General features: G+C 33.8%; 1 protein-coding gene across 1 annotated transcript in view; it reads right to left on the bottom strand.

Annotated features, from left to right (window-relative positions):
- Positions 1-10: 10 nt before the first annotated feature.
- The window catches only part of LOC113507024, a gene marked incomplete at its 3' end in the record, with an annotated part of 92,467 nt that continues 65,009 nt past the window's right edge, over positions 11-27,468 (bottom strand). The window contains exons 4-5 of the mRNA XM_026889881.1: positions 456-617; positions 11-203 (exon numbers count right to left, since the gene is read on the bottom strand). Of these exons, the coding sequence (XP_026745682.1) occupies positions 11-203; positions 456-617 (355 nt within the window). The remainder of the gene's footprint in view (positions 204-455; positions 618-27,468) is intronic.

Raw genomic sequence — 27,468 nt, forward strand, 5'->3', positions numbered from 1 at the left:
GCGCATGTGCGGGCAGGCGGCGAGCGCCTCGTAGGCGTCGCGCTCGGGTTGTGGGCCGGGTGGTCGCCAGCAGCGCGGCGCTTCCACACCGTGCGGGGCCGGGCGGCCAGGGCCAGCGAGCCAGGGCCAGCCAGCTGGAACCATTCTGATGAGCGCGATTTTAGCAGCGCATCAGATGCAGGGGCAGATAATTCCAATGCATTCTACAACAATAGAAACAACTGTTAATACCATCTCAATAAAAACGATGTGCTAAGTTTTCTTTTCAAGATTACAATTCATGTTTTTCTTAACAAGTAAAAACTAAATTCTTCCTTGTTATAAATTAAGTATTTCTAATCTTAAATTATTTTCAAAAAATTATAAAATTATTATGAAGGAATCAGTAATAAGCTGTTGATTAAAATGTTTAAGAGTTTATTTTTTTATGAGATAAAATTTTAAGCAATACTTACAATAGCTAGGAACTTGAGAAGCTCGGAGGGTTGTGAAGCGGGCGCAGTGGGCGCTGGCGTGGAGGTGGCTTCAACGGGGGAGGCGTTACGCCCCCAACGTTTGAAAAGCGCACCTTCATCTTTGTTACGCCAGCGTTTCTCCTCTTTACCAGGTACTGCGACCTGAGGACAACAAAAACACACGTTTAAACACCAGTTCACACTCCATGGAACACTGAAGACATATTCACTTTCACATAAAATTTTCGAGCACTGAGCACATATCGATGACGTACCGCTAAAATCTTATTGGCAGCGTAGAGTAGCCCGCCAGGGCCGAGGCGACTCAGCACGGACTGGCGGGAGACACTGTTCATCTTGCTGGTGACGGTCATGGCGTACGAGTGTGTGCGTGGAATGAGCAAACACGAGTGAGCGATAACAATTGGAACGCGGGAAGCGAGCGAATGTACGTGGAGTAGCGACTGCTGCTAGCCAGCGTGTGATGTAAGTGGGAGGGACGGCGGCGGTTTTATAGAGGCCTCGGCTTTCTTGTGACGTCGGCGCGCTAGCCGCTCTGTGCCCCGCGCACACGCCACGCCGCCCCTGAGTTTTCCTAGCGCGGCCTACGTTTTTCACAAAAACTTAGCTGCATTGATTTATGGGACTGCGAGATAGACGCACGCGTGTATCTTCCGCTCTCCTTTTATAGTTGTTTTCTCGTGGAACTGTTTATAAGTTATGGATCTCTTAAGAAAATACTTTCATATCGAGATCAAATGTCAGTAAATCATTCGAATATTTTCTTGTGCGTGTTCAGGAAATTTGAGTGCATGCAGACAGCTTACTTAGTTTCTCACGGTGATAAAATATGAATTGAGTCGTGAATTATGAAATAGCAAATTATAAAATTTTTGTTTGCCATCTTTTGCTAAGTTTTTTTATCGAAGAAAATTAAATTGAATGAAAAGTTCATGGTGAAAAATGGATTTAGAAAAATAAAATTTCTTTAATCCTGCTATCTCAGAACAGTTGAGGACTAGTATGAGTACTGAAACCGTCATAACAATTTTTAAATCGATATGAGCGTGTTGGAATATATCAAATCAAATCAATGATCCTTCCCACTAAATGGTTTACGAGTCTTTTCCTTTCTTAAGTACCTACTTTTACAGGAATAACTATTAGGTCTTTACCTAACGACACTGAACACACGGCTCTCCTATGAAATATAAAAAAATAGTTTATGAAGTCACGACTTTCATTGGGCACGTCACAGAAATCATTATTCGATACAAATACTTTTCCAATACCGCTAATACGTAATACTGTGGTAATTCTTCTCTTAAGGCTTATAAAACACAGTAAATATCAACAATGAAACAATTAACTTACGTTTCAGAATACTGTAACGGTAAAACGGGGGTGAATAGAGAATAGTGTTTTTAGGGGGTTACATGAATATTTTCTTACATAAAAATGCTTAGACACAGTTACTTTATGGAATACTTGTGAGTTTGCGTATAATCTTTATGCTTTTTCTAGTTAAACGTCCAAATTTTGATAAAATCTCTGTTTCTATCCACCCAAAAAACCCTTTGTTCACCCCGTTTTACGGTAGGTATACTTTTTACAGTATTGATACAGTTCTTGTTACAACAAATATGTACCTGCAAAGGCATGGATACCAACATGCTTAAACTCTTTTCGTAAGGTTTTCCTTCCCGCAGGCAAGAAAGATGTTTATCTTGTATTTGTGTACTATTTTTACATAACTTAATAATATCTTACGTAGCTGCTACGACCGCAGATCGGCGCGGGCGCATCTAAGCGTCGCCTTTAAAACAATCGATATTCTACACCATTATTATGAAGATATTATTTCATTTTTATTATTTCTCAGAGCATATACTAATGTTAAAAACAAAACTTATGTTTAATAAGGAAAAACAAGATATATGTATTTTTGTTTGTTAACGCCATCTAAATATGTATGCAATGATAATATGGCTATATTGTGTTTCCTTTGTTTAAAATTTATGAATGGTTGAAATAAAGTCCAGTTTAAAGGCATTCGTTTAATTTGTAAGAGGTCGAAAAAACTATAGATACAATTTTTTAAGCTACAAAAGCAGGCTTTTTAAGACCCCTCTGCTGAGCAGGTCCCTCTCCCTTCCAAACCTCCAAAACAAAAAACTTAGTAACATAAAATATTGTACTCATGTGAGCTCGACACAGTGCGTAAGATTCATAAATCTTTTTAAGTAAACATTAACAAATTAGAAACATTTGTTCAGCGAATGTTTACAATAAAATTTAGCCTCCAACATAAATTTATCAGTGCCTTATCGTTGCCGACGTATTTCCGCCAATTACTATTACGTACAACCGAAATCTTAGATTTTCGTCATGAAACGTAAGCCTGTATGACGTAGTTAGGTATGTGCTAGCGTTTCATGTGTGACGCAGGGGGAAGAGGAGCGCGTGTGTGCAAAACAAGTGACGATCGTGGTTCAGTGGGGCACCCGCCCGGAACGAACCACCTACCTAACTGGAATAGTGACGTAGGAACTCATTCACACTAATTACGCACATTATATTAATGACATAATCTTCTTCAACTATTTTGGTACTTAGTCATTTAATTGCGTAACTAGTTTAATAATGGTTCAATTTCTTGTCCGTTTACGCAAAGCTAATTCAAAAAAATATAATACTCCGGTATAATTTAATGAGTGCACCATGTAGATTTCTAACTAAAATAACTTGAACTCAGGTGAAATGAGGTTCGTCTGAGACGGCTTTAGACAGCAAATTTTAATTAAAAACTCAAACTTTTATATGGATTATAAACAGTAGCTTTAAGCACAACGTACCAAATTACAATGTTTGCCTAAATGGAAGTCTTAGTAAGGTAACAGACTTACATAAAAAACAAAATGACGCACGACTTAAGCTGCAAAAACTTGATACTTGATACCAATGGCATTGAGTCGTTCAGTAATAAGAGATTATTCTTTTTGTTACGTAATTACGTATAAACAGTAAGTACATGTAGGTAGATCAATGACCTTAAACGTACCTATGCAACGTTGCTGCACTTGGGAAAGTTAAATAGAAAAGATGAGATATTATTATCTGTTTTGGACTTTGGCATTAAATGAAACATTGGATTATGATGTAAACAATCACGGATTTAAGTCAGTACATAGGTCATAACCTCGTCTGCTGAATGTGTGTAAATAAAATTAATTATTTCTTAGTAAAATATGTCTATAAAAATTGGGAGTTATCTGTATTGTTGTTACATAATGTAAAGTGTACACAATACTGAAAATTTCAATTGATTTTTAGTAGCTCTTTATCACAATAGTGTGTAGCAGAGACCCTTTTTAATTTTTGTATAATATATATTTGATTACTGTACAGTAATCTGTACTATATAATGTACTGTAATGTACTGTAAATTTAATATGTATAATACTGTACAGTGAATAGCTTAATATCAACGAATCGGCTGAGAAATTTTATGCGGAACTCTCGATTTTGATCGCTAACAGGTATAATAGTTATCTGAGAATCAGCAGGCCTTACTTTTTCTGCTACGTCTCTTAGCTATCACCGTCGAAAGTTCCATAAAGAAAATTCCTGGTCATCTCGTTAAAATAAAAGTAGCCAAGGAAAATTAACTTAATATACCTAACGTAACTAATTATAAAAGTGGACCAGGGATCCCCGACTAATATGCATATATCTACAATACCTCGAGAAGAAACAACAATGCGAAGTAAGTACAACAATCCTTTGGAAAATTTTGAATCGTAAAAATGGTAAACATATTGTTAATGTAGAGCACATTACCTTACGCTTAATCTATTCACAAATAATATTTAACAAAGGCAAACGGAGATTACAATCTTATAATCCTGAGGCATTGCTTAACCGTGGAGAAACTTTACTTGTTTTATGTTTAAGTACCTATAGCCATGTGGAGCCCACTTTCTCTTCTTGTAGACGCTCAGGCGTTTCGTTTTGTGATAAATTAAACCTCATTTAATCCACGAGACAAGAAGACTTATTTTCTATCTAACCATTTTTTCAATTTATCACGCAAACACGACACATTGATACTGGTTCCGTATTTAGAGCGCAGTATAATGAAAATTTAAATAAAAGCGTTAAGTAAATGTCAATAGAAAAAAAGCGTTTTTTAGTACGACGTCATTTATATGCGCAGGTTTTCTAGACGTAATAACAAACGTATTTTTACGGAATACTTAATGATTTGAGGAGTATTTTTGCACGTTTGAATTAATTGCGATAGGTTACAAACTGCGTACGTTGCTATAAGTGAAAACAATCTTTAGAGGCCCATTCAAGAACAACAATCGGATGGAGATTTAGAATATTCTCTATACAAATTATACTGTTTCGAAAGAAAACAATATTTTTTATAGCTTTCGTGCTTTTGACTCTGCTCGTACAAGCACACTTTCGCTTTAGGCATACTTTTAATAGTAGTATATATAGTAGTTATAGTTTAGTGAGGTAGATGAAGTTGATGTCGTGCAAGTTCAGCGGTTTGCTGGGATCAATACTTGTTACGATTATATTCCCTGGGTTGAACTGAAAGTCAAAACTGTTTTACTTATGCAAACAATACGTCTACGGCGCCTAGTATGGAAATATTTCGTCTGTCTGTCATAAAAAACCAATGGAACATAACTAATATATTTATTCTGATTGAGAGATACTTTTAATATTTTAATTCGATATAGAAACGTCTATTTTAAATGAAAACTTCTTTCCGAATACAATTTTATAAAAAAAGTACCTAACTTTAAAAAAATCCAGCCAGTTGCATTTGGCGGTGACAGTAAAATACAGTGCACCGAGCTAGAAAACAGTGCAGATTATAAAATATGAATAACGCATAGCTGCAAAAGAGTGGCCTAGTGTCTTACTGAAGGTTAGGTCAAGGTTAACATTAAATCTATTATCAGTTACTGCGCTATTCCAGTGCACTGCACTTAGGGTTCCCACGACCTAAAAAAATACAGAAAAAAATGTAACACAATCGTCCTTTAATTCATCTAATTTGAACGGATAGGTAATGATGTTTATTCGCAAACAGGATGATTCCTAACACTGTGATTCTATCAAACGGTGTGTTTGTTTCTGTGTTCGCAGGTTCCTTGTCATGGCACCCCTGGATGCACCAAGTGCATTATGCACAGACACGGCGCGTGGCTTTAATGTGCTCTGATGCATGTCTCGAGGTCGTCCGTTTACATAGGGCTCTACGCTTCATTCTTTGTCACATTAGTGCAAAACATAGAAAAAAACGATTACATTACTAGATACAGTTGTATTGGCAATGTCGTAAGCATCCTCATGAATGCATGCAAAAGATAGGTGATATACAAATACGCGTTTAAATTATGGTAACATCGTATGTGGATAAGTAGCTCAGTTAAAAACAATTTACACAAATATTTCTTATAGACAGTATTGTACAGAGTGGAAAGTATTTAAGGGATAATGCAAACAATGTTAAAAAACGGTTAATAGTCAATATTTAAGTAAAACTTCTTTAGGAGCGAATAGGACGTAACTGGACGACAATGCCACGGAAGTCCATTACGGCAATATGGAGTCCCGTTTCTGTATCATACGGTTTTTAAATATTTTAGATTTTGCCAATAGATAGTTTATAAACAAATCAATCAAATGTTGTTATACGCATTCTTTTTTTTCGATGGGTAATGTAGAGTCATCGGATATAAGTGATTTCTTTACAAAGTTTAGGGCACAACATCTACTAGTCTATTTGTTTTACATATGCAGTATTTAGCAAATACATATTTTACTGTACAACATTCAATATAACAGGAACGTGCAAAACATAAGCGAAACAAAAGGAGTAGCGTGCAATGGCTCAATTAATATAAATGTAGTGGTTACTATAAATAAATCTAGACGTTTGTGTTTGTCACTTTATGGAGGCAAGCACACCCACGACATTCAATGAAATAGAGCGAGTACTTGTGGCAACTACATACATATATGACTATCAAATATTTGAGGTTCATATAAAGTAGGTATATTAATACATTCACGACAGAGCAAATGTAGGTTGCAATTAAAAAGCAATCTAATTAAAGGTCCATTTGTGACCAGCTTCTAAAAGAAAAGACGAACAGTAACGCGAAATGAATAAGTCATGCCCTATTTTTTACTTACTTTTAATCACATAATGTATCGCAACAATATAGCGGGGATAATTTAAAAAGTCCAAGAGGTTAACATTACTTAATGACTACCTTTTGATATAAATATCCACACAATAAAAAATAGGGTTCGTTTAAGACCTTCAAGGGCCTCGAAAGCTAATTTTGTAATAATAAGAAACGAAACAGGATCCAAGAGGTCTGTTCATTGACTTTATTTTACCTGCAGTTTTCATCAATCATGTAGGAAAGGTATGCTTATCCATCGAAACATATTAAAATTGAATTCTAAAGATTTCTTGAAAGTTTTTGATGTTTGTATTAATTATATATTTGAAGGCTTTTTAATTGGAATGGAAACAATGCTTTATGACAGTTACAATATAACATCTGTTCAGGCGTGACGTCAGAAGCGGAGTGGCTGAAAATATTGATTAGCTATGCTCATTACCGAAACTGCTGACATTTATGGTGTAAATATTGTTTCATTTACTATTGTCATGCTTGAGGATTTATACAGTTTTTTGCATATTATCTACCTAGATATTTCCGTAAATTAATTTCATGGCATTTTTGCTCTAGAGTGAAAAATAAACACTTAAGTTAAAAATGATTGTTTTTGATAATATTTAAAGAATTGAATTCTAAAATGTACCTACTAAAAATTAAATTAAAATTATTTTCATATAATTTTAACTTTTTCGTAATAAATTATCTATCAAAATAACTGCGTAAGAGATGAATAGCCAATTTATTAGAGCAAGTCATAGTATTTGGTGATCACATTGTTTTTGGTCACTGTTTGCACAGTTCTACGACAAATTCTGCGATTCTTTTCATGGCCTATTTTAATTCGTATTCAAACTAATTAACAAAAATACCAGTCATCTCAGTCTTCTAGTCATAGTATGCACACGTTGAAGGCGCCTGCCCGACCGTACTTTTCCAATGTTTGCCGTGGCTAGTCTAGTCGTGGCGTTAGCGATCAAATATGTTTAGCAACAGCTAATATACGAGTAACATTCGTTTGCTTTAACACTAGACATGCTCAACACAATTTTATTATTGAAAAAGATAATAGTATTGAAATGAGATAATGATTTGTGCACATAAGTGTGTTCAGAATGTGTACCGAAGAGTTTATGTAGAGATTGGAATCTCTAAAGCCATACACACACCGTACTTGCACATTCAACGCTCCGGTTTGCATGTACAGTTAAGCCGGGCAGGTAAAACTGTTTGATAACAAAAATGGTCAAATTAGTAGGACTAATGTTTTAGGGGCGAATAGTTAGAGGGGAAATAGATAGGGACCAGAGTAAAAAGTAGAGTCTTTTACTTTTTAGTAGTAGAAAAACGGCTAGGAAAAAGGATTGTAAATAAAAACCCATTTTTATAATATAAACCATTGAGTGCGTCGAATTTAGCGAAATTAGGCGTGAAAGCAATAACTATGTATACAAATGTATTTGATTACATTCCCAAAGTGGATCAGCTAGACAAGTCGGTCGATCCCAATAAATACACGTGAGTAAAATGTTGTAATTATGAACTCACCTCTAGAAGAACATTTTCTAATTACGCCTCTAATCTACTGCAAGTAGGTATTTTCTCCTTTTACAATAGCTAAATAAATTGTCGTGGTGACCATTAGGTTAATAAGTTAGTCTGTGACGTTCTAAATATAGCTAACCTCCATTTATAGAAGTTGGAAAACAAGTTTTATGGCAATAAACCTCTAGATACTAGAAATAATTTCATTGAGTGCTGTCATAATAGTGTACCTAAGTAAGTGTATGTATTGAGATTGCCATTTTATCGTTATTATTAATCAAGGATTTCATTCTAACTTTCGTACCTCACCTTTGTACGTAATTTTTTCTCTCTTGTTGGAGATTTTATTCAATGGCTACAGCTGTCCGTTTTTTTTTTCATTTGTTTCCGGTATACACAGAAATGTTCAAAATCTATGCAGCAATTTAGCGTTACGAATAGGGAATAGGAACAGGTGTACTTTCAAATTCATACTATAATTTCTATAGATGCGGATATGTTTATAGTAATAATAGAGTAGAATAGTCTTTAGCGTTGCTTTAGTGTTATCCAGTGGATGCGATAACTATACTCCGAGGAAACAATACTCTTTTTGTCCCAACTGTGTTGGCTACGCTAAAGCGATAAATAGCGCCATTTATCGGCCACCTCTAAGCATTTATTCACGTTTCCACGCAGTATTATTGTTCCCTTTCTAGACAAGCTGGTGTAAGATTTTGAGAATGGTTTTCCGCATAACTTTAATTGGTACAATAGCTTTGTCTGATGGCTAGGTGGGGAGATCTTATCATCTCAGAACGTATAGCAAAAACCCCTTTACGTTTAACGTTTTTGGAAAGTGTTTCCTATTTGTACGGTGATCTTTAGATCTAGAAATCTGACTGCTTGACGAGTTATTTGTCAGCTCATTTATTCACTCGATTTCTAATAGGTTCAAATAGGCACTGTTATGCGTTATCCTCTCTCTGTTATAAGTTACAGGCAGAACCTTTTGAACTCCATAATAGGTTAAACACATGGGAGTGTAGGTAGATACCTACTTTCTCTATGTAATATTTCTACACAGTTCATTCAAGTGACACACATGACCGTTTGTAACGTCAGTCATTTGTTTAACCAATGAATATCTTTACTTGATGAGTGTGAAGTTATTCAACCGAGCGGTGTGTCGAAATTCTCTGGATGACGCAAAATGGTGTTTGGTCGTCCGCAGGTGTTACTATTAGTTCAGCTGATCAAAAGCTATGCTTGTAGTAAATAACCGAACCGCATTAGTCATGTTCTCTTGCACTACAAATATAATACAGAAAAAAACCAAGATAGAATGTACCAATTAATCATAGTCTCAATCTAAATCGCCGTTTCGTCTATTACAATGTGAATCACTTCAATAGGCCCGGACTTTGTTATTTCTTCAGAATATAAACACACTCATTACTAATTTATTTTTTACTCGCTCTAATGACCTGATTATACTATTTGCGTCGGTATTCAATAGAATATTTACGTAATTATATAAGCCGTAAATGACGTTTACTATTTTATTTGCATTACTAATTAGCATAAATTATGTGACTGATGGTCGCGTATTACTTCTGGTTACTTGATGGGAACAGGTTTCAGTTCAAGCCCTTTCTAAGTAAATAATGTAAGTAGGTACCTGCGTAGGTAAAGCTGTACGTGTCAATGCTAAGTTAGAATCTTTCGTAATGTTATGAACGTAAACAGATGTCCAAAAGTTTCACAATGGGCCGTTAGCCATAGTCAGCCGTGCAGGAATGCCGGCCGGGCCATGCCTTACGAATTACCATAATAACTAAAGGTTTGTTTGCATCGAGCAAGCTAATGGCTTGAAATTCGATGCCAGAGCTAAAGAGCTTACTATCTCTATACAATTTGTTGTAGTCAGTCAGTGCCTGCAGTGAAACCTATGCTGTTACTGTCACTCAAGTACATTTATTCAAGTCGGCTGTCGGGAAAGGCTGGGTTCGATTTTCAAATTAAAAAGAAAAATAAAACACTCAGCCGCGCAGTCCAACAGTCATGTCAGTTCGGTGCGTTAAGTAGGATTTGCAGGTGTGGAAGAGAGATGCACTACGCCATGTTTCGCGCCGTCTCGCTTCGACAATTGCAACTGTCTCACTTTAGCCCGTGGTAATAGGCCCCAGGTACTAGGCACCCACACTCTTACTCGTTTTGTTTTGGTAACGTCTGCCATTTGTGGCCTGCCTTCTCGTCCTTACTTTTATAGCTGTCTCTGATTACATAAAGGTCATGAGTTGGCATCACACCTTCCACTGTTGCGCATAGTTACAAAGTAAAGTAAATAAAAGCGAGGAAAAACAACATTTAAATATCTGTTCTGTTAATAAGCTAATTACCCTAATCGTATCTAAAATCTTGAAACAAGCACATCTATTGTTAGGAAAATGGGTTTAAAGCCAAAATTTGTCATATATATTTAATAATTAATTTAGTTTCTTAATAAAATCAAATCATAGACGATCACCTTATTTTTTCTGCTAAATCAATTTTCCGGTTCAACATCTGATAACGAGAATAAAGGTTTTACTTGTTCGTGACCGACTTCTGTTAACTACAAATTATAATATACAAAGTAAGACTAATCGATTTCAATGGGCCTACTACCATTACTACTAATAGTAAATTAATTGCGTCTGCGAAAGCGAGACGGCACTCTACACCGTGTATAGCTCCATCACGCTCCCACAGCTACTACAGCCCCTGATACTAGCGTAGTTGGCAGTAAATATTGTTTATCTCTAAACAATATTTTTAAATTTATTTCTAGCTTAATGATATTAAGAGAATGATAAACAGATTTAAGAACTAGATGAATGATGGGTGATGATAGATGGATATCTCTTTAAGTATACTTGTTTAGTGCATTAGTTCCTATGACTGCACCATGCGTCACACGACCAAAATTCAGTGATTACAAGTCATACAAAAATGAATCTTACTACCACTAAGTAAAGACTATCACCGGTAACGTTCCTATAATATTGAACAACGAGTCGGTTAAGCAAAACATTGGACAATACTTAAGCAATTCGGGGTCAAATGTTAATAATATCGGCAAGCGGAAATCTGTTCTCGCGAATACAAAATAACGAGCCAAGTGTGGTCCGAAGCGGAAGATACTCCATCGCTTGAGGATAAATGAGGCGTGAGGACAAGAACAGGGCCAAGGTACAGTAAGTAAACTGGCTTTATACATATCATATATGTAAGTATAGGTAGGTACCGTAGGTTAAGGGCCAACTCCCATAAAAAAATATAACGAGCGACAAAAAAGTTCCATTGTGTTGATTCGAATTAAATTTGAATTAAGATTCCTATTCGATCGTATACAAACAAAAAATACTTCAATTTAGTACGCTATCGTAATATGTTATGTCGACATGACAAAATATTGTTTGTCACCTAATCAAGAATAGGCTGATTCCATGTGGCCCGGTACGGAGAATCGTGGAAAGATTTGGGGAAGACCTTTGGCCAGCAGTGGGACACAGTGGGCTAGGTAAAAAAAGGCAAGAACAAGGCATCATTAACAATGTTATGGAAGGAGACAGTGACTATCTCTGAACGAGACATCTTAAAGTGTCCCTAGACTAACTCGGTATCAATGAAAGATGACACAGCTACTTAACCAAACAATGCAGTCACAGGAAGTATTTTATTTGACATTCGTTAGCATGATTCATACTGACAAAAATTATTGAATTCGTATTTCAATTGTTCTTTTAAAATGTTATATTAGGAACATCCCTACTAAGAACCATGTTGGATAGAAGTTAAAACAAATAACTTTTACAGTGTAAATTGAATCTAAGGAATATTGGCGATTTGAATACAGATCAGAAAGACAAAGTGAAAACTTAAAAATAAATAGTTTTCCATTTAAAGAGCTAAGAAAGGTTAAAAAACAAGATTTGCGAAAATAAGTATCACACACAAGAAATAGTGTCGAAATGGGCTAATCATATTAGGTATAATGAAGCTCAAAATAAACTTGAAAAAAATGAAAAATATATGATACTCGAATGAAAGAAAATGAATCTACTTAAGTATGCGAGTGTCAACCAAAAATGATCAGGAACTTACCTACATCAAGATTTGAACAAGTGCCATGGCATAAGCTTATATTAAGTAATTTAAATAACAGCGAAGGTGATAATCATAATTCATGGAATAATAACAGGTGTTATGTTATTATCAGGCGACATAAATCAAAATCTAAAAATATACAATTATAATTACACTACTGAGGCCTACGGGTTTTAATTTTCAAACTGGGTGATGGCAACGGTTATTAAAATAATTGAACATAAACTGGTTCGAATAAATTAGATAAGTACTTGAGACTTTTCGCATAGATTTCTTAATATGTGAGATAAGTTAGAAACATGAAAGAAAAGTGTTGTTTTTATTTAACATTAATGCAATGAAAATGAAAAATGGGAAAATATTGCGAGTGCTACTCGTGGTAGCGTACGGACTCTAAAGACACCCCATACCCCAAAAATACTGGAAATATTAAAAAAAAGACATAGTATTTTTTTTCAGTCATTTGAAAAAAGAAAAGATATATTCGATATTTTTCGCTACGTATATAAATTAATTATTTATTAATCCTTCACGAAACAATCTCTAATGAAAATTGTACTTAATAGAAACACGTTAACTATTTTGCATGTTCACATAAGTTATAAACTCAAGCAAATCGGCATTGAAACTCCTTGCACAAAATAGACTTGGGTGGTAAGTAGTTTGCTTGTCAGTTGTAGATACATAATTCAATTCGGTATTTTAATTGAGTATTAAAACACTCGAGGAACACGATATCAAAACTAGTATAACCTTTACAACTGCTTCTATTTGAATCTAATTTACGACTGTCACAACGAAATTATTTTTAATACATGAACTACTTTATGCTTTATGTTTAAACATCGCGGTCATTTTTTAAATATACTAATGTGACTAAAAATAAACTTTTTCTAAGAAAGCACTAGTTTATTTCAAATAAAAAATAAATCTAAATCTGGTACTCTTATATAAACTTGAATCGTTTCATGAAATTATTCTACCTATATATGTAATTAGGATCTTTTTTTTGTTTTGAATTTCACTTCTCTGAAACGAACTCTCAAACCTGTTATCAGCATCGTTAGCTGTTAATGGAGTGTAGTGATACTAAGCTTTTGTGTTGGTTTCCAGAGTACCAAATGAACCTTATATCGATAACCGATCATCCGTCATTTTGATTAATTTTGTTCATAGAAAGCGGTTTTCAAAGATGATTTTAGTTTGTAAGCACATTGTTCAAGAGATGCTTGTCAATTAAGGCTATATACTAAATCATTTAAATCAAATCTTTGACAATCTGAAATTTCACATAACTGCGAGTAAGTGCTTATTTTAAGTTAACGTGTGTTTCTTACACAATATTGCCTCAATAATAAGGCTAATCAGTTTAAAATATAAATTATTTTGTAATAAGTATCCGCTTCAAAACACAGGAAAAACATGTACGATGCGTTACATTTAATAATAACACAATTAATTACGCAATTATAGACACATAACAGATTAAAAAATATGACTGATGAGCATTCTAGAAGGTTTGTATTATAGTTAACGGGGACTCCCACACGGATAGGATGTCCCACAAATATTTCACCAAATACAGTAACTAGACCGGAAGTCATATAGAATAAGAAGAAATCAACCTTATTCAGTGGTATTACAAGCGAAATCGACATGGCTATAGATTTTTAGTAACTTCGTCCAAATAATATCAGAATACCGGCCTCATAGATAAAGTGCTATTTTCAAAAGTATCAACGAAATTAAATTAAAATAAGTATTTTAAAATAAGTGAATATCATTCTCTACTTTTCACCACAAAGTCGAAGAGACAGAGTGAGACAGATAGAAAGAGAGGGAACTAAAACAGATTGAAATACATATATACGGCCATAATTATGATACCTTTTTGTAGAAAGTATATATACATATAGTCAATGAAACAATTCGATTTTTTTTTCGATTAATCACGTCATTTTGTCATATTAACACTTCCATATCCTACGAGTTTGATAAATTAATATCACTTGTCTTGGAGGTTGTATACCACGAAGCGCAACAAAATGACATTATTTCATAAAATACGGTACGCTATGACTAATTAAACAAGATCGTAGAACCGGTCTCATCACAATTATTACGTACAGGAATATTAATACTGAGAAATGCTAATAGTCATATTATGTGGACCGGGGTGTCATTGGAATGAATTAAAATATAACTACCTGTACTAAGTATTATACATGTACAATAACGAGAAGGGAAATGAATTCAGTCACCCAATATTTGGAATCGCAATAGAAACCCAATTTGTACGTTGAAATTTAAAAAAAGAAACAAATTTTAAGCAAGTCAATTTTGAACTGCTCATTATCAAGTTGCGGACAATGAGCAGTTTAATTGTCTTTTCAAAACTCTTGAATCTTCAGATTTTAGACATTGCTTTTCTACATTTTGGTTGATATTTTCCTGTCTGCACTGACGAATGTCTAATATAGACCTGCATCATTCATTTGGAATGTGGATATTCAAGAATTAATTTAATGACGAGATATTTTTAAAATGTATAAATTCAGTATATTGTACAGATTGAAACACGTTTTCCACTGTGCGAGAATAGTTCTACGGTAAACTGCAATATTTAAAAGAAGATGCAATATTAAACAATTATGAAATACCCTATACTTCCTCCGTACATGAAGTAAAACCTTCTTTAACAGTTTAAGAAGACTCACATATTTTAATTACATTGACTAAGTATAGAGATTTATTTGGACACGATTCCTCTACTTATTCCGCTATAAAGTTCTAAAAGAACATTAACAACAATTTCCCGAAGCAACAATTTAAAATAATTACTCTACGTCGAGTGTCATGTTTACGACTGTGAGATTTAAGCACGTTTCCCTTTTGTTTTTCTTTCTATTACAACCTATTATGGGCAACCCTGAGCTGGCACGTGAATGCCGTAAGAAGTAATTAAAAAGTTACATCATAAAGGTGTACTCTCGTTAATTTTAGTAGTATACGACACGAAGGTACTTTTGTACTAAGTACTGTTGTATAGCAGTCGAAATGAACTAACTAATTGTCTCGTTTAAGAGTTCTATCATTGGGAAAATCTCAGTCATTGAGTGAAATGTTAGTCACACATTACATAAACCAATTTTAAGTGATTAGGCAGTCCATCATATAATATTATTAATAAATCATTCTATAAGGAGTTAATTAGGCACGCGTGACATGGTCCGTGTGAAAACACAAAAGCGTTAGTGTTTTTTGTTTATGACCATAAAAACAGTGGACGTGTACATCAAAAAATTATCTCCATTTTAATGTTATTAATTTCAATTCAATAGTTGATATTAAAATTCTGAATTGTCTCTGAGTAATATGTAGGAAACTTGTAGAGGATTTCGCCGATGACTAATACTAACAGGTCCCTACGACCAAATCTTTGATATTTTATTTAAGATTTTATGTCTTCCTATATAAGCAATAAACATGAGTAGGGTCACATAAATCAAAATTCAGGGTACATAGCGGAAGGGGGAAGTTGCAAGCATCCTTACGTGCTTGCATTCCGACTATCCTGTTGACAAGATCATACAAATATCTATGTGTTTATATCACCTGCTTCATTATAACTTAGTCTCTACAGAGGATTGACGTCACATTAAAAGAAAAAAATCGTTTCAAGTTTGCTTCCGACGTTACCATGGCAACGTGATTATTTTCTGAAGTGACTGTGAGTTTTTTTTAATACATATTTTTCTTAATTACTGTGTTTAATTTTTCCTTTAAAGTGGAGGCTGAAACTGCTTTTTCACATAACAGAGGTTTGTGTTCTTAATTTAATTTTGGTTAGATACTTTAATATCGTAATAATTATTTTAGGTTTAATATTCCTACGGGACATTGATAATTACAACTGGCCATAAAGTAAATGACTTTAGATAATTTAGATGTTCTTATTTTTTTTTATTGTAGCAGTTTTTAATGTTAAAATGCATTTGGTACAGTAATTGGCAGTTGGTAAGGAAAAAAAATCTAACATTATAAAATTGCAAACTTTGACATGAAATAATTTTGATATTCTATGCGTAGCGTCCGCCTAAACTATATTTATGTGGAATAAAGTTTGGTATTTTGTTTTTAAGACCACACATATTAAAAAATACGTGTTTTGTACGCTGATAGCTTTTCGAATATACGTGATACACGTGCACTAAACTGAGCGACCTTCGTAAGCTAGTTCATTCATTCATGGATAAAAGCGCAAAACTACTTGATCTTTTGTTGAATATAGCTTTACTGTTTGTCTGTAATGCCCGTTTAGTATCATCTTAGTATTAGCAGAGTGCTTCTGAAACATACTTAAACTTACTATTTGCCTCAGTACTTGTCTTTCATTTCGCATCAAAATTCGATCGATTATCATTTTTGACCAGTGACACCATTCCTCATTCTGGCAAAAATAGAGTCATTCTTCCAGAAGAAGTGTTAGCATTCACACGCAAGTATACCAAAGTACCTACTCGACTCTCTACTTGTACTAAACTCGCCCTCCTAAACACAAGGATAATGTAAACGGATCATAAAAATTACATCTATATTATACAAACAGAAACGACATAACCTCACGGCATTTGTCTACAAAAAAGTGTTCAGAATAAGGAATATGTTAGTTATACTGAAACAGTTCATTGACTTATTGCCCTTGTCACTTACGTGTTATTGAATTAGAAATTATGCGGCTTTTTTATATTTTTTTTAAATCGGTGGTCTTTATAATAAAATAATTTTATAAAAAAAATGGTAAAATTTATCGATTATTAGAAAATCGAATTTCAAAATCGTTTTCTGCCCTACGAAACTCACACATACAAAAGTGAAGCATATCGATACCGTTGCATCACTTCGAGTAATTTTTACAGCTATTTCAATAAGCGTGAAAATACAACGAACAATTAGAATATTAAATGTTATTGTTTATATTAGGTTCGTACGCGATTTATGACCACTTTCCTTGTGCACCTGAGTGATTGTGAAATGGGGCGCATCCACAAGGCTATAGCTTGCGTCACTTTAACGACATTATTCACGAAGTGTTTCGACAGAGTTTTAAATTTATTGCCGTATAAAGCATAAATATTTATTCGCATTTTTTTGTCCCTAAAATTGTTTTAGCTTACAATAGTACACGTTCTTACTGTGAAAATATTTGGGAATGTAGTAAACATGTCAACTGCATAATAAGACGATGTATATCAGATTAAAGATATTCGGGAAGTCAGGTGTCGATGAAAATCATGATCGGTCGGATATTATCAAATGTTATTTACTGTTAAGGCATTTTCCCGAAACCGTCAGAAGAAGGCTATCGTCTTTCTAATGTATATAAGACGTACATATACGCTTACATATGTATGCACGCCCATCTTTGCCGTGCTCTACGGCCCAAACGGTTTGACAAGTTTGACACATAATTTATCGTTTTATTTGTTAGAATTGTGGGAGTGACATTGGCTACTTAAGTTCAAAAAGGCATTCAAATTGGCCAGAAAGGAAGGCTGTTATTTTATTTCCTTACATTACTAACATTTAAAGCCGAATAAAGTCTGTAAGAGCAATTTCTTATTAAATACAATGAGTATGATTTCAATTATTTCTAGTCGAAAATTACCAAACTTTTTTGTGTTTGTTTTACATAATTATTGATGACGCTTTGGGTTTTACTTATAACAGTATTAACGTAAGTATTATCTTATTGTAAAACCCGGTCGGTGATAGGTGACAGGTCACTCTAGAACAATTGAACAGTATTTTTTTTAATAGAGGATGTTCGTCAAAAATACACAATCGCATATATGAATTTAAATAATACCTTTTTTACAACAAAAACACTTCGAAAAAGACTTCAATAAAAACTACTGAGCCAAAGTTAACGAAATTATTAGTATATTTATGGGACCAAATGACAACTATTCCACGTTAAATGATAAAAGATTAAATAAAATAGGTCCAGCCAGATCGAAGTTCTGAGGTAGCAGAATTAAAAACCATTTCGAATAGAAAACTTCCTCGGATTTGAAGTCCGTAAAAAAATAAAAGGCTCTTATTCGATCAAATTTCATGAAGGCTTACTTAGAAATAATTCATAGAACATTTCAACTAACAGTCACAGTTACACGTCCATCCTTCGTAATGTTCGTATTGTTTTATTTTGCTGACGCAACGGCTATAATAAAGCATCGTGCAAATAGTCTTGTTTGTTCCTCACTAGACAATTTATGTAGATGTTTAAGTTCGGCCCGTAATGTTATTCAACACGTACACTTGGCATGTCCTTCTAATACACCCGTTACATAAGAGGGAGACATGTGATCCGGCATTACAACACACATAAATTTAATAAAACATGTCTTATTATGGAAATGTTGCCTTGTTTTTGAAAAGTTCTTAATCAATTACGAATGCTCTTTATTTTGGTGTATTTGAAGGTGTTACCTGAATATTGTTTTATTCGGTAGGTGTTTAGGAATTGTATGTTATATTCGATTAAAATTACAAGACTATGTGAAAAAAAGGCTGGTGGCGGATCTATTGAACTTTTAAATAAAAATAATTCAGTAAATTCACATCATATAAACAGTCTTTTTCATTGAATCACAAAAAAATGTTTTGATTGAAGATACTATTTAATGCAAATAGCCTGTGTGACTACGTAAAACTTCAGTTATACAGTTTTAAGAGTTTATTTTTAGAATAACGATGTTTTTTTGTTCGTTAGATTATAAATGGTCGAGCCTTATCAAGATTGTTTTTAAAAAAGAATTCGTCGTATTTTCAGTGTCCAGTTCACTACTATTTGTGGAAGGAGCAACTACTGATTGTGGAAGAGGGATAGAGCAATACATGGGATATATGAGGCGGATAGCGCCCTCTCTCTTCCGCACCCGCAATAAAATTACATGAAAACGTGGTCCCCGTACATTAATAGAGTTAGCTAAACTAACAGATGTTATCACAAACATATATGTACAAGAGTATGTACATATGTATGTATGTGTATTGCATTCCATTCATACTATTCTACGCAACAAAAAAACAATTAACCAACCTGTATTGTTCTTTTAATTCAAGGACAACTTGCAACTATACTAACTATATCAACTGACTAATTACCATTTCATGTACTATTTAAAGGAAATACTTTTTTTTTGTATCGTTTTTTTACTTAAAAATAAGGATATCTATAGCTTTTAAGGCTGCTGATATGAAAACTCAATTAAGTTGAACGCGTTTAACAAAAGAACTGGCACAAAAGAAAAAAAATGAGTATTACAACTTTTTTTTAACTTATAAAGCAGAAACGTTAAGGGATGAATGAAGTACCAACGTCATAAGACTCTCCTTCACGTTTCAATTAAAAAAAAAACAAAAGTTTGAAATAAATAAATTTAATTACTTACTCAATGAGACAGTTAAAAACTAGGTATGACGTATACGGTATATGTTTCAATGAAGTGAATTATTGAAGACCAACCATAAATGGTTATGCTCTACAACCAGTTTCCAACGATTCTTTTACGACGACTGTGAGATCAATAAGTTATGTATTTTATAGCTTCTTTGTATGTTTTAATCGGATGTCGCCTAGGAATCGGAATCGCCTTCCTATGGATATCTTGCCAATGTTTACTTCAAATATTATGTTCTTTTTGTTAACCTTAATAAAATCTATCCGGAATCTTCAGAGATTTGCGTCGGTCAAGTAATACGTAGAAGTAATCAACACTCCACTTATACTAGCTTATTAAAATACTTTCATTTTCGTTAGTTCTAGCAAAAACTATATCTACTAATAAAAATAAATAAAAGGAGAGCATTTCAAAACCGTAAGTAAATCAATCAAAAGATAAAACCACTATTCGATTATCAAAAAAATATACACATTTCAATTATAATTTGTTGATAAACTTTACAAAGTAATCAGAAAACAGGTAACCAACATCAATGAGATAACATTCAAAAACCGATATACTAAACCGATCGTCATCTTTTTAATTATTTGAATGAACATTAATGAAATGTGTATCTGTAAAACTGTTTACATAATCCAATACTTAGGCCGTTACATCATGCAGATAATGTGAACAGATAGTGAAAACTGTTTCATTTGAGAATTGTGTCGTTAGGAGCCCGATTGTGAAGTACAATCGCGTTCTAAAGACTTTGGAGAGTATACACAACCGTTACACACGCTGTGAATGTGTGTTGTTGCTTATTTAATTTAAAGTCAATTATTGAATTCCTCGTAGATAAGTGATATTTCTACAAACGTTCAGGAAAACTTCAAAAACGTCGATACATCTTTGAGTGTTCTTCATGATCACGCGAGTTGGTGACAGATTTTGAATCTTTCAGTTTAATTATTAGAATATAATACATTTCCTTTCACACGTTAAAAGGATAAAGTTTTCACCCGCTACTACATATGCTTGAGGTTCAGTGTAGCGAGCTTTGATAATATTGTACAATTTTTTTTTTTATTTGTGACGTAGCTCTTGGTCTTGCCGTTTCGTGATCAAGGAATGATCGGTCTGGAATTAAACTTAAGTAAATATATCGTTTAGCTGACCTAAGAGTTATCTGAACAGCACGGGGTGGTGCCGTGCTGTTTATTTTGAAACTGTTTGTCACCGCGGATTTGTTTTCCTTAAAACTTTTCGAACATATCAATGGAAATAATTGACTATATGAAATATGATTTACTTATCTGGTTACTATGTAGATTTTTTCATACTTTTTTTAATTTGATACTTATATTTTCTCTTTGTTACAATCTAACGAAACTAATTATAATTTGCAATAAAAATGAAATTAACATGTTTACTGAATAACCTAGATTTAATTAAGTTTAAATCGAAACGAAAATATTATACCAAAAAGTCTCCAATCACTTTAGTTTGAGGTAGTAATTATAATCAGTCATCAAACATTTTATAAATAACATATTCGGTTAAAAATAATATAGAATGACTATGAAATAACCGTATCATTAATATTACCCAATTCGATAATATTTTTTAACAGAGAATCTTAATTATATTTAGCAACAACTTTACTATTTTTATAATAACTTCATTAGGCAGGTTAATTTTAGCTTAAGAAAAAATGACTAACGCGTATTTATCGGTCGCCTGACTAATGTTAGGACCAAACGGAGTTCTTAACCGTGAGCTGACGTGGCGGAATTAAAAAAAATAATTAAACAAATACACTCTACTAAGCTGTCTGCTGATAAATACTAGAGCACATTTAAGAGAGAAATACCTAAAATGTGTTATTTAGTCTTGTCAAATATTATTAAAACTAAAACATTCGATATTGATCTTATCCCTAAAATTAATGTAAATTTAATAGTCCATTCTTTCCAATAAATAACATGATTTAGACCTGTAATTTCACATACCTATTTGTGCAATACGATCGGCGTCAACAATTCTTAAATCTTCGTCTGTATGAAACACTTCAACTTTCTGCAACTATTAAAACTATATTCATATAACATCCTTTCACGACATATTTATTGGCATTGATCGAGAATAGTTCCCAAGCCCAAGTGTCTATAAATAGCTGTCATAAAGCTCAATAACACTTGAGCTGTCTCATGTCTGACACTTGTAGTATTATCACTTGGAATTCACTCAAAACAATTATTTCTAACTATATTGAACAAGGGCTTTAAATAGGCTAACATATAACGACAAGATTCTGGTTGTGGGAAAGAGAAACGCCATAAGCTTTGTAGAGCGTTGTCTCGCTTTAACAACAGCAATAATGAGACTTAAAGTGGACCAGGTTAACCCATGAGTTTGTCAACAATGTTCAGATTATAAGTACTGTTTTTAAGTAGGTATTTAAATAAAACGATCAAGTATTGAATGTTTACGGTACAGATAACGCTTCAGGTTAAAGGTGCCAACTAGGAAGTACAGTAACAATTTCCGGTATTATCCGCATAAATAGAAAATACACTTAACGATCGTAACTACTTTGTAATACATTACTCCTTATCCTAAGTACATAATACTATATAACCAAGAACATAATAGTTCCCTTCAATAAACTTGGAATACAAATGTAAATTGTGCTAGTAAACCCTCTGTTTTATTGCGAAGAAAAAACTCGTTGTATAAATTATGCAAATAGAAAAGTCGTTACAGATAGACAGATATACAATCTTTCAAGTATATTCGAATAAAGAAGATTTATGGTATTGATTTCCTTCTAATGATACCTATTTTGCGGTTAGAATGCACAGGACAAAAAAAAACTTAGTTATTCTGTGGCACAGTGGAACCATATATACAGATGCAACATACTCATAACATAATCCGACGCTTATAAAAGTGTTCTAGACGTTATAAAGCTGGTTAGCATTGAGGCATTGACTCCACGCGCGTATGTACCAACGCGAACGCAGAGAAAAACCGGTCAAGTGCAAAGTCATCAAAAGACTGCGTGATTTATTTTGAAATGGAACCAATTAAGCAAGATCTGTTTGGCAAACTCATTATAATTGATTGCGGGTTCAGGCTACAATGGTAGTTTTTGAATTTATAAATCAAGTATAACTTAGCAACAAGAAGGAATGGCTCTAGGAAATGAGACCAACCGATAAGTTTGCCGTTTTTTCTATGCAAGCGTTTCGTTGCAGGACTTTACACACAGATAATATATTTAGCGAGTAATGTTGACTTGGCGTATCAGTTCGTTTTATCTGTAATTTCATAACAAACTTAGATAAGTTCACGCCTTCGTTGAACATAACATACCTAAATGTTATTTTTTTTGGAAAACATTGTGATATCTGCCGAGGATGGTTTGGTGTCGTACGATGTTTACGTCACGGGCACATCAACCTCGTCACATTGTTTTTTCTGACTATACCTATACTCTAATCTTAATGTTTTTTTTTAGCCTGCGTATTTTGCTAGATCATAAAAAAACTTAAATCACAATCAACGTCTCTTTTCATCAAGAATGAGCGCAAGAAGTTATTTATAATTTGAAAGGCGGGCCATGATTTTCTCTTGACATGATTTTGAATACTAGAAATTTTTCCGGTATATAATTCCTAGGCATGACGTTTTATTTATGTGAAACGTGCAGACTATCACGAAGTAAACATCTGCGACCGAGTACTCAACATGTAATATTAGTTTTTATAGCTAAAGAAAGTGACATTACCCAGCACTCGCAGCGGGAGAGATGAGAAACGTTTGTCATTACAAATACATTTATTAGAAAGTTCGTACTCGACAGTTGTTTACGACAATAGAACAATAGTCTGGATTTACTGCAAGCTTTTTAAAGTACGTACTGACTAAAAAACTGTTATTTTTTTACAGATACTGGTCACAATAAGTGTTCCTTAGCCTTACCAAAAAAAACACACTCTACAGCTATTTTTTTCAATATCAAAGTATTTTATCATAGAGATACAGTCGTATATTCACAGCATATAAATAAAACAATTATCAATTGCGAAATAACAGACGGTATCTACAGTTGAACATAGTCAAAGACAATGCTGCTTTGTGCTCCCATAATCGGGCCATAAATATTATTTATAAAGGCGTCGTCGCAAGATTTTGACCCGTACTTAATCGCTTGCGTGTGCGTCAATGTTCGTCATACTCCCGAGCGCCGTACGGCACAGACGGCTTATTCAACAATGATATTAGCACATATCAGGGGTTATCTATGTTTAAATATACGCAGAAGAAACATGCAATGCTATTTTTATTTTTATAGGATAACAAATTATTATCACGAGAAATAATGGCCTGACTTTATTACTGTTAATGTTTATTTCTTTAAGTTGAAAGCCAATGATGAAACAAAATGCTGTATTACAATGAAATGTTACAAAACTTTCTTTAAGTCTATTGAATTTAAGAATCTAGGACTTCAAGGTTTCACTTTTTTGGTCTACGCGTCGATGTGTCAAACGGTCATTGACCTTTCACATGTTTATTTAAATTCGATAAATTTATACGTTTATCTATTACCATAATGTTTCACTGTATAACTTTACATCGGAACAGTCAGATAGTTCTTTGTTGGTAAGATTCGTGCCCGATCTATATTACATCACTGGGGTTCTAGAATCAAAGAATTGCTTTGAGCTGTATTTTACGAGTACATATCGGTCTAATGATTATCTTACAATACATTAATGACACTCATGGTAAATTTAATGAAAATCTTTTGGTAAGTTCAAATGTAGAGATGGAAATGTTACTAAATAATTTGCATGAAAATAATATGAAGAAATAATTGCTTAAATATTAAGCTGTCTTAGATACCATAATAGATATAATTAGCGTTTTGATTTATTAGATAGAATCAAAACGTGAGTTGTTCAAATACCAAGCGACGTAAAAGGAAAGACAAAATCAGAAATATTCAAAACAGGTTCTCTAGTTACAAACATTATGGGACCAACCGTCATCTGGTAGAATTTGAGAACAATTTAATGACTTCCAGAAATTTCCATTCGTTTGATCTTCTTTGTCTCCGTTTGGTTTAAGACCTATATTTAACGGTCAAATAAAAACAAAAGGAGATCAAAAGAATTGAAGCTTTGTTTATTCATTATTTTGTCTAAATGACTAATGGAGAGATTTATGAACGTGCATTCCTAACGATCCATTGATTCTTCCCGTGACCCTCAAGAGTAATTTGATCTGAGTTCCTCCAAATTCTGCGAACCAGTCCTATAACAGTATACTGTATTAAGCCGCTAAATTTGATAAAGCCTGGCGTATTGCCATTCAGTACGACATATATACCTCTATCTGCAAATAAATAAAGCTTAGCCAAAGTATGAATAAAGTAGTTGTTGGTGAAGGTTATGCAACATACTCTACAACAAAACGAATAAAATACCGAACTGTTAAATTAAATTACGAACCGTACGCATGCGATATAAAATGCGATAGCGAGCCATTCAATAAAGTGTTCGTCAATGTGTGCGGAAGTGTCTAATCAGCAGAATGCAGAGGTTGGTGGTGGCGTGGTGCGGGGAGCGAGCAGCCTACTGCGGCCAGCGGCCAGGAAGTGCCGCACACGGAAAGGCGACGCGACGTGCCCGCTAGCCATCGCCAGTACCCCACGAGCACAACTCCACAACCTCCTTACCACGATACCTAAGACAAATCAACTTATCCGACTGTCATTCTCTGACAACTCGACAAAAGCTTATCCACCCGCACCTATGACGACAAACCACCAAAACGTGCCCAACGTACTCACGAAGTTTCAATATTAAGAAGTAAGTTTTTATACCGGGCGCTAAAAACTGGTCTTTACTTTGAAGTACTTATCTAGACGGCCGATTGATTCGATTAAGCACTGTTTATATAGTAAGTGCGACGTTGTAGCGACTAATTAATGTGCTGTGAGTTTATGTACTGCGGATTAATGGATGACAGGTAAGTCATGCGTAACGTAATCTGTACGATAAGTCCGGTATATCGTGGAACTGAGTATTTATACGTATTATTTTTCGTTTATTTTTGGTATTTTTCTTTGTGCTCTAAATTATTAATAGTAGTATATCTGAGCTTTAGATAAAGAGTCTTATACACACTAGTCAGTTGACAGTTATACAAATATACGTAATGCATCAACAGTTAATAAGTGGTCTTCAGGTACGTAATTTTGCAAGTATATATTAATAGATTTTGGTATTGTCTTAAAGTGTGCTTACTTCAAACGAGAGGTCGGTTAGTAGAGTCAATAAATTGAAGATGCTATTGCATACAGCCAACCTTCCGACGACCAACGTCATCACTGATATTTAAGTTATTTTTATTTCAACATATATCACTTGAGAGAATTGACGTCCATGCATGTTTTTACACACACTTTATTTCTGAACATTTTTGTATTAAACCTTTTTTGGTAAAGTGAATAAGGCTAATGAGCGTGTGATATAGATACTACGTAAACGTAATCAAAACAGTCCTTGAAGTTTAATTAAAAATCAATATCTAGGTATAGCAATTACTTAATTGAATGACGAGGTTCTGTGTAGTACGACAAATATAACTTTATGTTACTTTATTTGATAGCTGGCTTATATTTTATCTTATCAACATAAGTCCTTAAACATATTTTACTTAGTGTCAACACAAGACCTTAAAACAATTCAAGTCTAAAAATAAAGTCAACCTTTTTGGTCTGCTTGTCACGCAATCGAATTTAGAATCTGTTTCATTTTAGAATATTTGCGTCCAGTATTAAAAAAAAAAACAAGCTATTACAGTATAAGTCCAACTTCTGTATAATATAAATGTACACGTGCTACTATTAGTATCATAGGAAACGAGCCGATTTATTGTAAAAAAATAATCCATAACAAAGGTTAATCGCCGGCCATTAAATAGGTATATAATAACTCTTGTTTACAGTTTCATATTTCAGTTCATGGGATTGTGTTTTCCGAGTACATTTGTACTTGACTTATAAAAATGTACATAAAATTGTAAACAAAAAAATAACACCATAAGCAAATCTAATGATTAATTATTAAACTACGTGAACGACGTGTATTCTAACCTTTATCGCATTAAATGCTAATTTTAAAATACTGAACCAGTATTTAAATACAACTTTAATCATTGCATTTATAAAACAATATGGAAGAAGACTGACAATCGCTTGATAATGCAAATGTTTGAATGACGTCAATATACAAATCGCGCTACGAATTAATTTGTTAAAGAGCTCGTAGGCGGCGCCGGCGCACCACGGCCTTGAAACTGATAAAGCCCTCGAAGCGACCGAGATTACCTCAGAGAATTCGACTCACATGTATATTATAACAAGCGTCTGCTTGTCCTCCGAACGAACTTGAGGATAAGCTCGAAGCTTCACCTTTTTCGGCTCAAGCCACCCAAATATATTCGTAAAATAATACGTCAACGATCGCTCGTGCATCGAATTATTATTGTATTCATGCAACTGATGAATATTTAAATATAACAGCTTTTCATAAGTATTATAATATTAAGTAAAATGTCAGTTTTGACGTGATTGTAAAATCCTTGCTAAGTTAC

This window comes from Trichoplusia ni, unplaced genomic scaffold (assembly GCF_003590095.1).
Source record: "Trichoplusia ni isolate ovarian cell line Hi5 unplaced genomic scaffold, tn1 tig00000275, whole genome shotgun sequence".
NCBI lineage: Eukaryota > Metazoa > Arthropoda > Insecta > Lepidoptera > Noctuidae > Trichoplusia > Trichoplusia ni.